This window comes from Plodia interpunctella, chromosome 18 (genome assembly GCF_027563975.2).
Source record: "Plodia interpunctella isolate USDA-ARS_2022_Savannah chromosome 18, ilPloInte3.2, whole genome shotgun sequence".
Classification (NCBI taxonomy): domain Eukaryota; kingdom Metazoa; phylum Arthropoda; class Insecta; order Lepidoptera; family Pyralidae; genus Plodia; species Plodia interpunctella.
Window position 1 is genome coordinate 9062483 of NC_071311.1, and position 17956 is coordinate 9080438.

The 17956-nt window shown below is 38.3% G+C and overlaps 3 protein-coding genes across 3 annotated transcripts; 2 read left to right on the forward strand and 1 right to left on the reverse strand.

Moving 5' to 3' along the window:
• Nucleotides 1-62: 62 nt before the first annotated feature.
• mrn (marionette) lies at nt 63-6585 on the reverse strand. The gene is made up of 11 exons (XM_053758304.2): nt 6283-6585; nt 6081-6185; nt 5527-5658; nt 4970-5155; nt 4661-4733; nt 3992-4099; nt 3638-3721; nt 2987-3210; nt 2166-2280; nt 1639-1779; nt 63-1042 (listed from the first exon to the last, which is right to left on the reverse strand). The coding sequence occupies exons 1-11, from the start codon at nt 6429-6431 to the stop codon at nt 899-901; spliced, it is 1461 nt and encodes a 486-aa protein (XP_053614279.1). The 5' UTR covers nt 6432-6585; the 3' UTR covers nt 63-898.
• A 2005-nt stretch (nt 6586-8590) lies between these two features.
• LOC128677446 (pro-epidermal growth factor-like) lies at nt 8591-11382 on the forward strand. The gene has a single exon (XM_053758305.2). It carries the CDS (start codon nt 8934-8936, stop codon nt 9609-9611), a length of 678 nt encoding a protein of 225 aa, XP_053614280.1. The 5' UTR covers nt 8591-8933; the 3' UTR covers nt 9612-11382.
• Nucleotides 11383-14710: 3328 nt separating this feature from the next.
• Nucleotides 14711-17304, forward strand: LOC128677853 (uncharacterized). The gene is made up of 2 exons (XM_053759000.2): nt 14711-14874; nt 15258-17304. The coding sequence occupies exon 2, from the start codon at nt 15259-15261 to the stop codon at nt 17071-17073; it is 1815 nt and encodes a 604-aa protein (XP_053614975.1). The 5' UTR covers nt 14711-14874; nt 15258; the 3' UTR covers nt 17074-17304.
• Nucleotides 17305-17956: the final 652 nt, after the last annotated feature.

The following is a 17956-nucleotide window of genomic DNA, read 5'->3' on the forward strand; positions in this document are numbered from 1 at the left end:
GTTTAAATTATAGACACGTAAATTAATATTAGCGGAAACAGTTGATGTTTAATTGATACGACTTTCTTTATGTAAAAATCATTTATTTACAAGATATTATACATTACATACACTAATACATAGACTGACAAATGAAAACTATTATTACATGGCGAATTTTCTATTGTCAAAAAATTATAATTATTTTAAAATATTAGGTTTAATCATATGCTTAGCGATCCGTTCCGGCTTTTGACAACAGAGAAAATTGCATTCGTTGCGTGGTTTAAAAGAAAGCTTATAAACAGACGTAGAAGACCACATTATGTAGTGTATTTAATAGTAGATTAGTAGCCAAGGGCTGTAAGGCATTAATTGCAGCCCGAGATATTTAGGCGCATGAGCGCAGCGCAGGCGCCTATAGTTCGAGGGTGCAACTGACGCCGAGCTGACTACTCTGCTTTACATTTTGATTGTGAGGTAAGTAGAAAAAAACCGGCATTACAAGAATAAAACATTTTATTACCTAGTTAAAATTTATAAGTTTTCTATTCCCGCCTTTTTTTTATTAAAAATAACCAAGTAAAGATTTTTTTTTTCAAGAATGAAATTGAGCTTTGCCGTTCGATATTCAAAATTGACAACTATTATATTAATACGAAGACAAGGCTGAACAGCGAAGCGACCCTTTGCTCATTGGGCTGAATGCATGATGTCTATTGCCAGTATGATGTGAAGTTTTTTTTTTTATTACGGCCCTAGGGCTTTTCTAGCCCCATTTGGGGGTAATAAGGACCTACTTATCGAATATGAGAGATATTCGTCATATGATTATTTCCTGTAGAACGTTAATTATTTCATATTACATGAATAACAGCGGCGAATGAGCAATGTATTAGTTCGTCGAGTGAGGCTGAGCCTAGGAAGCCTTGGAGTGTCGCTTGTAGAACTTGCGCACGAGATCGTGCCCCGCGCGCGTCACCAGCATGCTGCGCGCGCGCTCGCTGTGCCAGCTCAGCACGCGCTGCTGACGCGCGAAGTCGCGCAGCAGCGTGAAGTCCGCCTGCGGGCAGCACAGTGCTCAGCGCTCACTCGCGGGAATTTCAAGACAATGGACAATCGATGAAAAAATTTTCTGCTGATAGTCAAGAAAAAAATTCAGAATTTTCCAAGTTATATTCTACCCGTGTAACGATCCGTCCTGTAGATTGTAGAAAAAACGTACACACATACATCCTCATAAACTTTCGCCTTTCATTGTTAAATATACTTAATACATGCCTCGATCGGTGACCACAGGTCGATGTAACACAGTCCAAAATGTCCGAAGTGTATAAGATACAAAAATAGACGCACAAAAAAACGAATTCACAGAACGATGAATATTGCATAAACTGATGAATCTTGATATCAAACATCTTGAGTCTAATTTTTTTTTAATTTCATGGCTCCGCCAAAACGATGATTTTGCCAACGTCAAGGTAGAGATTGACACGGAATATAGTATGTTATAATATCAAAACTAATTCCATGTAACTAATTATTACAAGTTAATAAAACAATGGATGTGCTGCATTGTCAAATGTGACGTTGACTTAAACCAGCACTCCTCTGACATTTAGACAAAATGGCACACGTTTTAACTTTAAAATTACTCACCTGTGACAAGAATTGGTTGTAAACTACACCTTCAGTATATGTGAATCTATTGCGTTCTGACTCCCACAGTTTGATCTGATCCACCACTGTAGGGGGCAGCACTGACGTCGACCGGATCAAACTAGTTTCCGATTTCAACATCTGAAAGCAGAATTTTAGATTTTAATTTCGGAGGAATGCTGCAAGTGTTATGGGCACTTTTATGTGTAACTAAATGAATTGATTGTGTCCAAACAAGTGAGTCTATCAATACTTTCAATAGTAGGGTATTTACATAAAAATTTACTGGAAAATTGTCGTGAGTTAAAATCGTATCTTTTTTTTAATTTCTGTGAACGTAATTACGTTTCAATCAACGTAAAATAATTTTCGAAATCTTATGGCACGTGTTTCTTATGTTGAATAGATTTATAAATTTCTAATGTTTCACCATATTGGCATACGAAAATTATTTTATGAACACGAAATTTTAAAAGCTAATTTCGATCAGTTACGTAAATAATTGAAGAAAAAAAAACAGTAGGTACTTGTGGATGCGCGTGCTGCTCGAGGTAGTGTATGATCTGCTGCGCCGTGATGCCGCCGCGCAGCGCTTGCCGCACCGACTCGCGGGTTAGGACGCCCACTACTAAATTCGGGAACCTGGGAACGATTTCACGATCAAATATATAAAACTCTCTACTGCATATATAATATAAGGACAAAGGACAAATCACACAGATTGAGCTAGCCCCAAAGTAAGTTCGAGACTTGTGTTATGGGATAACTAACTCAACGATACTATATTTTATAACATATACATATATAGATAAACATCCAAGACCCGGGCCAATCAGAAAAAAAACATTTTCCATCATGACCCGACCGGGGATCGAACCCGGGACCTCACGTTTCAGAGGCAAGCACTTTACCACTGCGCCACCGAGGTTGGCAAATAAATGTTTTAACATTATCAAAAATATATGTTTATTCAGAATTAATGAATTTCTTTGATACAGTCAGATATCACGTATTTACTCCTTACGGGGTGGACAGGGCCAGGGGACAATTTGCGAAATATGAAGGTCACATTTAAATGGTTTTCTTTGATATCATAATTTACAAACAATTTATTTAAAGAAAATAAATATATACGGATAAATCAGACCCATATAGTGTAAGCACAATAAAGAGTACTAATTAACTCCGAGCAAGTTTGAGATCTGTGTTATTCAAATTCAAAATTCTTTATTCAATTTAGGACGATATACATCACTTATTGACGTCAAAAAATTTTTGAATTTGAGCGAAGCCGGGACGAGCCGCTAGTACATAATAAAGAAAATCACCAATATCAACAACAACTCACCGATACATGAGTTCCGTGAACAGTCCCAACAAAGCGACCTGCAGATTTGTCTGCGTGTACGCATACACCCTGTAGTTGGTCTCCACCACGATGTACCCCGCGGCGGGCGCCGGCGCGGGGGCGGAGGCGGACGGGGAGGGGGCGAGGGGGAGCGCGGGGGCGGAGTCCCGCACGCACGCGATGTTGAGCGCCAGCCGCGTGGGGTAGAAGCGCCCGGCTTTGCGCTGTTGTATATAAATATTAACAATAACATTTAACAAGTATGTAGTTCCTCAAAAGTAGGTGAAAAGGTTTATTCACCTGTAGTTACCACCTCCTTTTGTAGCAGCGTTCATAGTCTGCGGTCACCACTTACCATCAGGTGGGCCGCACGCCTGTTTGTTTGTTCTTTGTAATAATGAAAATCTTAATCTAGTATCAGACTTAACAGCTTTTTAAAAAAATAAATATTTTTAAATTGTATAGGGGATTTTTATATCTATTAGCCGCGGCTTCGCTCTGGGCAACAAGTAGCCTTGCCTATGTCCCTCTCAAGCTCACTAATTGTCTTCACACAAAAAATCATATCGGTTCAATCCGTTTTGACGTGATACAAGGACAAACAAACACACTTATAATATTAGTTATCTATTTTTGTAATCATAATCTTACCTTCCTTTGATAAACCAATCCAAATTCGCGGAGATGTTGCAAAAACACAAGCATATTATTGCTCATGCCTTCTGTGCTGTAGTCCTGGAGTAAATAACCATATTATTCGCAAGCATTTACTGTCAGGAAAATATTTATGTCCCTACTTTTAGAGTCGAAATTTCTTAAGTAAATCATAACAAATTATGTTATTCATCAAATAAGCACAAAACCATCAAATAGGATCTAACTAATTTGATATTTGATTATCAAACATTGACATAATCATAATATACACGAATACGACATTAACACAAGTTAAACAACAGAAAAAAAGGAAAACTATTAAAAAAAAATATTATAAAAAAATCTTACTTTGCCAAGCGTACTAAAACTAAGTTGATATAGAAAGGCGAGACACTCCGCAGAGCTGAGACTCCTCTTCTCGGCCGTGTGCAGGTAGTGTTGGAGAAACAGCCACACCTAAAATTTACATAATCATTACGGAATAACACACCAGGCGTGTAACGAACAGGTGACACGCTAGGCGCATTTAGTTCGGCGAAAATCACGTAACTAAAATTGTTTTTACTTTTTGTATACATGCTACAGGCCTATCATCAACTCTTACGGAACTTAGGAATTTAGGAACTTCAAATGTATCATATTAGAATTAAAAATAAATTGATCGTACGAATTTGCAATGCAGATCTGTTTAGATTCTAAACTGGATCACACTAAAGACGTAAATATACCAGAACTCAATAGTGAACGTGGACTATGCAATTTTAATAACTATTTTAAAATTCTCACAACAGTGCAAAATATTATTTCATCAGTAAAAGACAAAAGGGTGGTTCGCAGAGCGTTTCGACCGCTGCGAACGCGCTGTCATTACAATTTTTCAAATTTTAATGTAATTAATTGTAATGTCAATTTAATGATAGATTTTGGAAATGATTCCTTCTTCAAGAAAATTTAGGGATTGTAATGACCGCGCAGCCGCAGCGGTCGAAACGCTCTGCGAACCACCCAAAAACAAACCTGTTTTGCGGTGCTCAACAGAAGAAATTGGAAACCTGCTCTAGTGATGACTGCTGAACCATCTTCTGCGTCTCTGTACAATAGATAAGACAATGTGGGGTACAAAATCTAAAAGACCTGGATAGTCTTTGCCTCTCCAAAAAAAAAAAATTACATAATTATTTTGTATAGTACAATTTCGTGGAAATTATGTAGGCAATATAATAAACCTTAAACATCAATCTCATAAGCAAACAGAAGGGGTAGTAATAATGAGATTTATCGACGGAAACTGTCCTTGACAAATGTAAGTAACTTTATGAAGCTTACCTAGTCATAAGCCCCGCATGTAGTAGTATCCTCACAGCATCCGCACTGATGCCTTCAGTCTGAGCACTTCCCACCATGTAGTGCAGGACACACTCCCATCTCTCTAAAGCATATGCATCGAGGAATGCAATATCTCGGGCTTTGCCATCCGGTTCTAGTGACGACGACATGCTCCATGGTCTTCCACTGGAAATAGATAAGAAAATAACCATAATGCTGAGAAAACATGCCTGGCGTGTTTCGTTATATTTTTATATAATAATCTATTTTGAAATGGATGATGTATTAATTAAGTTCTTAATCAAAACAACATTTTCAAATTCTGCTTTATGAAATATGATAAACATTGTAAAATAGAGCTATTAATATGTAAGTATATACTATATGTATGTAGTTTAGTAATTACATAAAAAATAGAATATGTTGATAGCTTATTGCAAGAATTATGTAAGTCAACAATACAACTGAATGAGTTTTATTTATTTTATCCAATATTAGGACAACCCCAAATGACATAGCAAATGGCTATGACTTATGATAAATGAGTGACAGCTTACCCTCCAAGCAGTGCAACTTTAAGGTTCTTCTTGAAGGACTGTGCCAGCATCCAGCCCGGCATGCCGCCCGGGATCGGGGCCTCCTGCCACACCGACAGTTCTGACAGAGCCTCACATGCTTTGCTCTGGTCTCTGAATCAATTATGATATATTTATCCTTACATATTATAAAAGTCGAGGCTGTTTGTCTGTATTAAATAATAAACTCAAAAACCACCAGAAGGATTTTGGTATGTTTTTCCACCAATTTGTTTGATAGTGTGATTCCTGAGGAAGGTTTAGGTGCTAATTTATTGTGGTTTTACCTGAGCAAAGTCGGGACAAGCTGCTATTATAAATTTATTTCTCAAGAGAAGTGTTACGAATTGTAGGGTGACCCAACAGGATGCTATATCAAGTGTGTTACAAGTTCTATAGCCAATTCACTTAAACTGAGTTCCCTTTCATTTACATGTTTTTGAGTGTGTAATGTTATGTGATTTTCAGGGATTAACTCAAAGATGTTGGTGTAGATTACACTGTTGGTATCTATCTATTTCGACGTAATAACTTACTTGGCATATGTCTGCGAGACCCAGGAGGTGACCACGGCTTGTGGGACAGGCTGCTCCACAAACAACAAGCGGATCACGAAGTGTCGAGCCAATTCTGGTAGTTCACTGGTACAAAAAATAAACAATTGATACACCAAATGAAGTGGTGTTTTAACCTTAAAAATATTATTCATAAAAAATAAATGCAGAAAGTTTTTTTTACCGGTAGACAGCCAAACAAATAGTGGGATAATTATAGAGTGTCTCTAAAAACTGTGGCGTGCGGCTTTTTAAATATTCGTGTAGATCTTTGCATTGCAATGTTGGAGTGGGATTTATATTCAAAGACTTCGATTTTGACGACTCTGACATTACGGGAAATTTTATTAAGGACTTATGATAATATTTGGTCTATTAATTTTCCCCTCGTATCTTAAAATTCAGCAATTCTACGAAAAGTTCACAAACAAAATTAATTTATTCAGTAAGAACAATTGACAATTGATCTCATCTCTCTCTCTCACTGTTATGTTGACAATTAGTGTTGATACTCGATAGTCAATATCGATATTTTGAGAACAAGCAATAGCATCGATAGTATAAAGATAGTTTTCCGTAATATCGATAGTATCGATACCATTGACAGTATCAATAGCCAGTTTTGGTGCAACACTATTGATAAGGAATAATATTATCGACAGTATTGCTCTGCAATATATAATACATAAACTATAAATACTATCGATAGTAATAATTTAGAAAGAAATCAAAAAGAAAACACTTTGAAGGACCAATTCGATAAATCATTGATATAAATCTCCTATCTCTTATGTTTTCAGTTTAATATTTTCAATAAAAACTATCGATAGTTAACGATATTGACAATGCACTTAAGCATGACTTTGCAACAGGTGAAGTTGTCATTGTCAATAAAATGTCACTACTCTATGGATGCGTTCATAATATCTATGAATTCAGAACGCATCCATTTGTCGTTTTAGTAATTTACTCACGATTTTTTAATCGAGTAAATTAGATCTATTTAATAGGCATTGCTTCCCAAATTTTCACTCTCTTTTTGTCTAATTATTATTGTTACATTCATCTATAATTTGTTGAAAACGAAAATTACATTTCAAGCTTTTTCATCGAAAAATCCTGGAAGTAAAATTATTACATTTGAGGTGAAGTGCATAAGAAACAACACAACAAAAGCTCCGCTCATGATACGTGGAATTTTACCTGAATACTAGCGGCCCGTCCCGGCTTCGCTCTAGTAAAATTATAATAAATTGGTGAAAACCCCGTACAAAAATTCCGTTTTTTTGACGCGACAGTTTGTAATATGTAAGGAAAAGTATAAACGTTATACGCATTCAGTAATTAGGGAAAATACTCAGTGAAAACCCATGTCCAAAGAGTAACCCATGTCTGCTCCCGTTTAAGTAAATATATGCGAATGTGTAAAAAATATTTTTATGTATTATACAAATTTTACGCATAAGTATGGATTTTACTAATAAGAGCTTTCAATGCGGATTCGTTATGCCGTACGTAAGGCAGACTAGACAATTTCCTAGGGGCATCACGCACACCGCACAAAAGTATTGAAAATAATAGCAATTTTTGATCACTCTTCTTTTATCAATATCTCAGAACAGTTTTTGCTGTTTTTTGAATGCAACAACACATATTCTATGATCCAAAAGTCGGAAGCCTTTATAATTTTTAAAATTCTGTCTTCTATTATATTCTGTTTCTATTGAAGAGTTACAAGCATCAGTACTATGTTTTATCTAGATACTTATTTAAAACCAGTCTTATTACAAAACTTAAGTAACTGGCTTAAACCAGTATCATATTAGGTATGGTAGCTTTGCTAGCCCTATCATACCTAGAACTAGAATCTACTTTAACGTTTGTTCTTAAAAAATAGTATAAAGCCTATAAACCTATTTGTTAGGAATAAACTTTTTAGGGATAAGTAGGGGATTTCTTTAGTTTATTTCGTGTTCCACCTTTAGAAACAATACCACAGAGAAGAAAAATAGCTGGACCTTTAGAAACAATACCACTGATGCTAAGGCTATGAATTTTTATCACATGCCTAGTAAACATAACATTAGTAAACATAAAATTTAGTATATCAAAGATTCATGGAAATGGGAAGGGTAGGTTTGCTTTAGGGTAGGTAAAAATATTAAAATATGTAATAATGTTGGTAAAAAATATTGACCTAAAAATATACCTACTGATTTCCAAATAAATGAAGGATCAAACGCATTATTAGAATAGGTTTAATGCAGTGCAACAACAAAACGAAATTCTTGCATTCGGATCATAGGACAGGCAAGCTATATGGAGACAGGATCATTGAGAAAGAATTACCTCTTCCCTCTTTCCACCTATTCATGTCAATTCCCTACAAAAAAAAATACTCACACTGGTTTGTATGACGTATGTGTGTGGTTTAGTTTTCAAATACGTGCACAGGAACAGCTTACGCACACAAGCACACGGCGTCGAGTTCACCGCATTCATTCTCGTCGGCAGATGGCGGATGTAGTAGTCGCCCTCCGTCAGTCGCGCATAGACAACTTGCCGAGCGCAGTGTGATTGCGATTCGCTCAGCACCATTTTGTGTGTATCGTTCGAACGGGACATTGTGTGTATGTGCTCCGTGAATAATTGTGAAGAACGACTATTAACCAAAAGTTTTAAGTCGTGTTTAGTGTTTAACTTTCGACATGCCCGCGGAGGGATCGATGCGATATCTCGGGCGCCTTTAGAAACCGCGCCTCCGTCATGAGCGAGTGATCGTCGACGTAAAAAAAGTTAACACAGGAAACATGTCTGGGCGGACCGCCGACGCGGATGCGAGCGAAGGGTTCGTGTTCGAAATTCGAAAGCGGTCATGTCATCGCCTCTCGGATTTCGTATAAGTCACCGTCCAATGTCAAAATCGTGCACGTACCGCGAGCGCCGACCCTCCGGATCGTGCGGAAAATGCAATCGTTGGTAGTTTGGTGGGCGGTGGTGTCTGCGGCCTGGGCGCTGGCGGGCGCGTGCTCCAGCTCCATCTCCAAGCGGCCCGCGAGGCCCGCGCGTCCGCAGCGCCCGCAGCCGCCGCCCCCGCCGCAGCCGCGGCTCAACGTCACCTTCCCTACGTTCAAGTGCGAGCAGGAGTACTCAGAGTACTACTGCCTCAACGGCGGAGTGTGTTTTACCGTGGTGATATCGGACAGTCCCATTTACAACTGTGAATGCCGTAGCGGGTTCGTGGGTCAGCGATGCGAGTTCAAGGACTTGGACGACTCGTACGTGCTGACGAGCCGCCAGCTCATGATGGAGACGGCGTCGATCGCCGGCGGGGCGACCGTGGCGGTGTTCCTGGCGATTCTAGTCTGCTTCGGCGCGTGGGTGCGCCTGCACCGGCGGGCGAAGGCGCCGCCCTTCTCGGAGGAGCGCGGGCAGGTGCAGCTGGTGGCAGTGGCGGCGCCCCGCGGCCGCGTGTCGCTCTGCAAGGCTCTGCCCGACCATCCACCTCACTAGCACAGCACGGACTGTTTTGTTTATACTGTCGTGTATATATAGATAGATTATGTGTTAAGTTATGTTGAGAGAACAAAAGATATAAGCAAAATTTATGTGATAATTATTTTACGGAGTTTATAATTTATTTCAAAGGAATTTCTTTGTATATATGATCGAATCCCTTTGGAAGTCACAGTTCCAAAATTTCAGTCTCCCAGTGTTCATTTTGTGAATTGTATTCTATATTTGTTCAACAGTGTATATTGAATGTGTGAGATGGAACAACCTGTACCTTGCTACTCGCTTCGAGCTGTTATAATGTTATATGTTGTTGTGGCACTGTATCTGTAGATACAGAGGCCGAAGTTGCCCCTCAGGCCAAAGAAGCATTTCCCAATTTGCCTGTTTCTGGCTAGAAACAGAATAAAGTTGGAGTAGTGCTTGTTTGGCCAGAGCTGCTGGTGTGTGCAGCATCCCAGCTGTCGCAGTGGCTTGCTGCACACACTGCATGTTATTGTTTGTTATAGTAGCAAAAGTTACTGGTTAGGGTCTTAAGCCAGAGTACTGTCTAGGTAATTGTCAATCAATGTTAATTGTATTTATTATATTCCATTCTATATAAATAGAATTGTGATGAATTGAATGCTTGTGCGAGGCAGCGAGTAGTTGGTTCCTATAGCCGTCGGGCGGGAGCCCGCACATTCCATCGTGGATAGAGTATTTACTGGTGTCAGTATTATTTTGTAATACAATTAAGCCGGCAGCTTTACTTTATTTTAATTTATACCTGATATCCCGCTGGGATAGTGCTGTATTATATTTGTTTGAAGGCTGAAATGTGCCCTTATTAAAGGCTCCTTGTAAATATAGCCTGTGTAGGTATTTATTAGATATTTATGATCGTTTATTTATTGACTGCTTTATTTAGTAAATGTTGATCAGCAGTAGCCAGCCTACTGCATGTCGGTCAGCGGCAGCCGGCCTACTGGATGGCCACGGTTGCATTTCATTCACCCTGCTAAGCATGGCCTCGCGTATTATGCCCTATTGTAATCTCATTATGAATCTCCATTTAGTCCTGTATTTTGTAAAAAATTGAATATTACGTTGGATGGTGTAAAATTTGCTACCGTCCAGTGCAGATCGCCCAGTAAGCTTTGTCTATATTCTTGCCGCAAACAATGTTTCACCATTTTTGGCCTAGTATAACATGGTATCTGAAAAACTATGTTAAACAAATATTTAGCATACATTTGAATGTATTTAAATGATATAAACAATTTGGCAAAGTAAACTTGCCATAGTTATTGTGAAAATAATAAAAATATGTAAATCCCATGGAATACTTAGTTTTAACATGTGAAACATTGAAAACCTACTTTATGCTCTCTATTTAATGTCTAATTCGTAATTTTCCATTTCATTTGGGACCTGCACTGGTCGGGGCTGTAAAAAAATAGTAAATTTTGTCAATAGGCTGCGAGACGGGCGGGGCCGCCGGCGCGGCGCTGTTTTATATTAGACCCTAATGTACCATTCTGTGGCTTTTCACCAGTTGACGAATGCGGAGCGCCGGCCGCCGACCCAGCCCCGGAGCCCTAATCCTAAACGGGTGTCTGTAAATTGATTCATATGAGGTTGTCTATATGAACATTCCAAAGTACTTGTATAATATACCTACATCCTCAAATAATTTTGAAGTATCTGTTAAGACGCTACTTGTTAATTATACAGTTTTCTATTGATCATTTGTTAAAAGAAAATTATACGAAACTAAATCCTTAACAAATGTTTTTCATTCATGTTCCTATTATGTGGCAGGTATGCAGACCCATTCGGGTTCTCACGTACGCTGGTGAGTACAGGGTCTTTGATGTTGCCTAAAATGAAATGTTAATCATTGTTATCTTGAACTACATTGGGGTTTCATCATCATAAGTATTTTATCGGTTATTCTTATGATCTATTGTTGAGCAATATTCTCAGATCAGATGAACAGCACACGTCACAACGCCCACGCATTTACTTTTCGTAAACTTGTGCAATTCGATTGCCTATTTACAATTAGTACAAAAATATAAGTATCCATTAGCTCCGTGAAATTGACCAATGAACCGGTGGAGTAATATCACTGACACGCAAACGAAAGTGCTATATTCACATTAAATGCACCATTTGTGAATTGAAAATACATGATAACTATACAAATTAAAAAGTAGTGAGGCTCAAAAGTTAATAACCATTTGTGTTTGTAGAATTCGTCATTCAAATGTTAATTCTTATTAGTCTTCCAGTAGTTTATAACTGACAGCAAACAAGAAGCAAGTGTCCATTGAGCGCTTGGGAGCATAATTTTTATGAATACTGAGTTGGGCTGGGACCGGTCCGCCACCGACGTTGCATAGAGTTCATTGAATGAGTGCTCGTCCGTTTGTTGACATTCCCGAAAACCTGCCTCGCCCGGAATAGCCGGCTATCACTTACTCCCGATGAACGCTCAAAATAGACCGCCTGTGCTAGATTATGCCGTTTTTGGAGTTCAATGTGGCTACCAGGATGCTTGTACTCGGTGTGTCACATCGCCTACAACCATTTTTTGGTCCGTGATTCACATTGCGTTATCCTCGCATAATCATATGCAATGGTTTTTCCTTTGTAGGTACTTCGAGATAGCGATATTTTTTTAAAAGATGATAGGAACATTTATTTCAATGTTAAAACAGGAATACAGGCAGGTATAAGTTCCTTCAATGTTTTTGTCATAAATTGCATTTTTTAATGTAAACAATTAAAAATAAATAATGTAATATAGCCAAAGGATGAACTACAAAACCTGCAATTTGGTTTTAAGAATAGTAAACCAGACAAGTTTTAAGAATAGTATTTTGACGAGACAAAACCTATAAACATGTTTGTGTTCAAAACTTTCTGGATGTCTATTACAGAAAGTTTTGAATAAGCTGTAATTTCGAAAGGTATTGTTCCATTCGATGTTAATATAAGTAATTGATTGTCCATGTAAACAAATATACCTACTTAACAACGTATATAATTTATTAAACCCTACAATGTCTTTCAGATCATTTTAATTGTTAATGAGATCGTGTCCATTTCTCCTTAGTCATATATTTACGGCCATATACTTACCGGCTACACTGTGCTACTATGTACCTGCTTATATTGTCCATCTATAGAACATGTATGAATTCTTAATTACCTAGTACTTAATTTCACGTAGGCTGTTAAAAGTGTCAATAGGGCCGAAGACCGTGCAAAGTGGAGAAAATTAGGAAAGTGGACCCTGGACTCCGATACTTTATGGCTGGGGAAAAAATCGGTATAATGGCTCAGACAGAAGAGAGAGACAGTATGTATATTCCTGAATATTTAAAACTTTATTTATTTCACACCCCCTGCTGGTGATTCTTCTGTTTTTATGTGTAATAAATTAAGTAGGTTTTCATATTAATTAGTATAAATAGGTATTTATACTAATCGTTTAACAAATCCAGAAAATGTCTTCAGAATGTATTCTGCACTTTTTCAATCGCCGCCGTGCCGTATGCACAGCGAAAGTAGATATGTACTTTCAAGAACAATTAGATACTACATCCAACAAAACCATGAGAACATATAGCTTCAAACAATCATCAAGTCTTCACTACCGACCGACTGCGCCGACCAACATCAGAAGACCTTCTTCTCCTCCCAAATTTCTTTAAAACTAAGATGTATTAAGTTAGTCGGCTTGGACTTTGAGGGGTCATGTTTTTGTTGTTGTTAAGATGCGGCTGGCGGAATGTTGGGCTAACTCCTGGACTTCTTAAAACCCGGCCAGTTACGGACTTAGTCAAAACGTTTCATTTTCATTCAAAGAGGCCGGTTCTTGTCCGTGAATTAGCCCAGTGTGGTCTCGCGGCCCACGCGTGGTCGTATATGGGCTACGGAGTGGTCATTGTGGCCAATTAACATGCCTACATGCCCAGCCCACTTGTCATTGACTTCGCGAATTTTGCAAACGACTTTGAATAAGGAAATTACTAAATAGGTACAATTTTCTTCTTGTCTAGCGTCTATGATAGCTCGAGTTGGTGGTTGTAACGTCTAAAAGAAGATTTTTGCCCCTGTTTTATGTGTTCTAACAAGTTCTGGCTCGATGTCTGCAAGGACAATGTTAATGACCTGAGAAAGAAGAAAAAGTAGGAAAAATGACATTAAGTTCCAATGCGGTTGAGGAAGGAATCGAGAAAACGCTCAGAGACAGAATTTAATTTCCAAGTATCAATTAATGAAATTTTGTAAAACAATACCAATATTTTATTACTGTGAATTGACCAAAGGTTGTAATTAGTTCTGTAACCAAGACCCAGGTTAATCGGCATGTATTGTACACTTAACAAAAACATAAAAATTAAAAGCAAGCAAGGTTAGTACCGAAGGAGTGGCGGAAAGGCATCATTATCATTAGGTACATGAAAAACCCGAATATCAGTAATTTTCCTTGAAATATTTCAAATACTTCAATCGCACTACGTAATATAAGATTATCTTTTAGGACTGCAATGAATTTTACCAAATGTCACTCCTTAAATGTTGTCTCGCTGGCTGACTAATATGAGTTTTCATGAACATTTCCTTATTTTACCATATTTTTACCATGTTTATAACTTATTTATTCACAAGTCCTCTAACATCTGGAGCACCTTGGTTCTTGGGGAAATAATTGTGTTATTTTTCACAGATATTTGTCTGCGGTTCTGGGCGTATTGTGCTCATTCCTGTGTTTATGGCCATCGGACCCCGACACCGCTTAGTGTAGGCCGTTCAGTGACTGTCCATTTACAAATATTAAATTATATCTAATCACAACTTTTAATATGTACGGAAAATTGAATAAAATTATCAATAAAAACTTTACGATCGCCCAAATCAGCGTTATCCAAATTTTGAGGCTTTATTATTGTTTTTGTGTGGTCGTTAAATTATAATAGACATAGAACGTTGTTCAGAAGTTAACCGCTAACTATCTTGCGTTGGGTCATATGACAGCCAAGTATAAGAAAAAAATATATTTAAGAAATTATTCTTAAATATTAATTTGAAAAAAAAATATCTTAGGGTAGGGTGGTATAAGATTGCGCGGTCGATAAGACTGCGCACACGTCATAACAGGACAACGGAGTGAGCTTCGTAGCCAACTTCAGTTGTGTTTTGTTTACTATCACGCCTGGTATGCGCTCCCGTAAACATATTGAATACGAGTGGAAAACACAAGAAATACGTGAGTACAAAGTTTTTATTGGTGTTTGATCTAATTTTCCGACAAAAGTAAAGTGTTACTGTGTAAAAAAACTAAGTAGTTTAAGTAATTTGTTAATATTTTCTCACAGTACTATCATTCAAATTTCAACCTCAGAGAAAGTTATTCGACACTATTGCGGGAGATGGCATTAGTATAGCATTGTTCAGAATTGTACCTGGATGTGTAAAATTGCGCAGACTAAGCGCGTGTAAGATTGCGCGCGCAGTTTTACACGCCACTATTTTTTTAAAATTAAATATAAAGCGTATTTTGCAATTATTGTAATAGCTTTTTATTTTTGATTGTGTATTCGATTAATTGGTATATATTAATTGGTTTTCATTACTTTATTTTATTTTCAGAATGTCCAGAAGAGAGAGAAAATCAACTCGCCAGGTTTGTTCTGATGAGATAATGAACGAGGCTCGCAAGCGAATTGATAATGGAGAAAGTAAAAGAGCAGTGGCTGCGTCTTTAGGGATGTCAGAATCTACTTTACGATTCCGTTTGCAAAAACCACATTGTGCTACAAAGTTAGGCCGATTTGATACAACATTTTCTACGGAAGTAGAAGCAAATTTTTGTCAACAACTACATACATTAGATGACATGTTATATGGCCTGACAGCTAAAAGATTACGAATTGCGGCATACGAGTATGCAGAAAAACACTATATTGCTCATAGATTCAATCGAGAAACAAAAATTGCGGGCAAGGAATGGTTGCGAGGCTTTCTTCGAAGACACCCTGATATTTCCCTGAGACAGCCCACTTCCACAAGCATTGCACGTGCAATAGGATTCAATAGACCACAGGTGGAGAGGTTTTACATAAATTTATCTGCGCTCATGGACAAATATAACTTCCCACCACAATCTATCTATAACATGGACGAGACAGGGATATCCACAGTACCTAATAAACAACCGAAAGTATTGTCCAGAAAGGGTAAACGCTCTGTCAATAAAATTTCCAGCGCAGAGCGAGGCACAAACGTGACTATCGTCAATGCTGTGTCTGCGACTGGTCAATTTATCCCACCCGTGTTTATATTTGGGAGAAAGAGAATGAAAGCAGAACTCTTAGACGCTGCACCACCTGGATCTGTGGGTATGGTCTCGGATTCCAGTTTTATAAACTCAGATCTTTATCTCGATTGGCTAACGCACTTCAAAGATCACGCGAAGCCAACTAAAGACCAGCCTATCCTCCTAATTTTGGACAATCACGTGTCACATTGCACACTAAAAGCTGTCGATTTTTACCGTGCAAACAACATAATTGCCTTGACGTTGCCTCCCCACAGCAGCCACAAAATGCAGCCACTTGATAGAGGTTTTCATGGTGCCCTGAAGAAATTTTATTCCAGCGAGTGCGAGAAATGGCTCCGCAATCACCCGGGGAGAGCTATAACCGTCTATCAGATGGCTTCAATTTTTGCAGCGGCTTTTTATCAAGCTGCAACACCTGGCCGTGGAGTGGAACTCTTCAAGTGCACTGGTATTGTGCCCTGGAATCCTGACATTTTCACAGACGCTGATTTTTTGGCCAGTAGCGTTACTGAAAGGGAGCCGTCAGTTTCTGCAGCGCGTGTCTCATGTGAGTCTACGTCATCCATCGTTTCACCGGTACAAGCTAACAACACCGCTGCAACTGTTCCACCACAGGCAGGGCCTTTTCACTCAGAGCCACAGCCCGGGCCTTCTCGCTTAGAGCCACAAGCTGGGCCTCCTTTAAAAACATGCATAGCAACCGCATCTGTATCTGAGAAGCCATCACATGTTGCTGAAACGAGGTCTAGTCTTCCAATAAGTTCAACACCGTTGTCAGAATTACTTCCATTTCCTAAATCAGCACAAAAAAGGAGTTTTAATCGGAAGCACAAAAAATCGGAAGTGATTAGCAGTTCACCATACAAAAGGGAAGTAGAAGAGAAAGAAAATGAACAGAAAAATAAACCTAAATATGTACCAAACGCGAAAAAGATGAAAAAATCGTTTAAGAAACCAAAGATATGCCATAAAAAGAAGATTTGGAAGTGTGGAGGATGCAGCGAAATTTATAAGGAGCCAATACAAGAAGACTGGATCGCGTGTGATAAGTGCAATGTGTGGTGGCACGAAAATTGCTCAGACTACAATGGCTCAGGAGCTTTTATTTGCGACTTATGCAAATAAATGGGGATGCGCAATCTTATCCACCAAGATGCGCAATCTTATCCACCAAGATGCGCAATTTTACACACTAGGGTGTATAACATTGCGCATTTCCCGACTCGTGGTTTTTTGTTAATTCCTTAGAAGTTTGTTTATTTTTTGTTAAAACTAGTATGCTAATTTGTATCCAGTAGAATTGGACTGAATAAATAAATGATTGATCTCAGATAAGATTTACATTTTTCATTTTATGAGCCATTGATTCAAAAGTGCGCAATCTTACACCACCTTACCCTAAGCGGATTTCAGGTGAAGGAAACTACCGTGAGGAAACTTGCACACTGGTTGATTATTTAGCTCAACACAGTTCAAGTCACGTCAGATGCCTTTAAGCGAGACCCCGATTAGGTTGACCTGGGTTTTGGATGTTTATTTATATGTTATAAAAAAAGTACCGTTGAGTTTGTAGATATCCCATAAAAAGTATAAGTTCGACACGAACTATGGGGCTAACTCAATCTGTGTGACTTGTCTCTGTTTAATTTATATCTTTTTAGAAGCAAAAAATTAAATTTTGAGTACGGATCCCTAGCTACATGACATAATGTCAGGTCTCCGGGCTCCTGTGAAAGGCTTCGACAATATTCCAGTCGAGTGGGCCTTCCGGCGGCATATGGCGGCGCGCGTGCCGCAAAAACTGACGGCAACGTACTGGATTAATAGCCCAATTTTAACATAATATATATTATTCACTCGTAAAACATGTTCATATAAATAAACTAATAACAAGTGAAAAAGTCTAATATTTTTACTGTTATTATTGTGTTATAGTGTAGAATTTGTTGGCAATGTAGAAAGGATCAATGCTATGATGCGTGGTCGAATATCAATTTCTTTGTTTTCG

What these genes read in the sequence shown, in the direction of transcription:
- LOC128677446 (XM_053758305.2), top strand. Translation starts at nt 8,934, where the DNA reads ATGCGAGCGAAGGGTTCGTGTTCGAAATTCGAAAGCGGTCATGTCATC.
- LOC128677853 (XM_053759000.2), top strand. Translation starts at nt 15,259, where the DNA reads ATGTCCAGAAGAGAGAGAAAATCAACTCGCCAGGTTTGTTCTGATGAG.
- mrn (XM_053758304.2), bottom strand. Translation starts at nt 6,431, where the DNA reads ATGTCAGAGTCGTCAAAATCGAAGTCTTTGAATATAAATCCCACTCCA. An exon ending in CATGCGGGGCTTATGACTAG is followed by an intron (nt 4,734 to 4,969) that starts GTAAGCTTCATA and finishes TCTATTGTACAG; the next exon opens with AGACGCAGAAGATGGTTCAG. An exon ending in GATTGGTTTATCAAAGGAAG is followed by an intron (nt 3,211 to 3,637) that starts GTAAGATTATGA and finishes TATATACAACAG; the next exon opens with CGCAAAGCCGGGCGCTTCTA.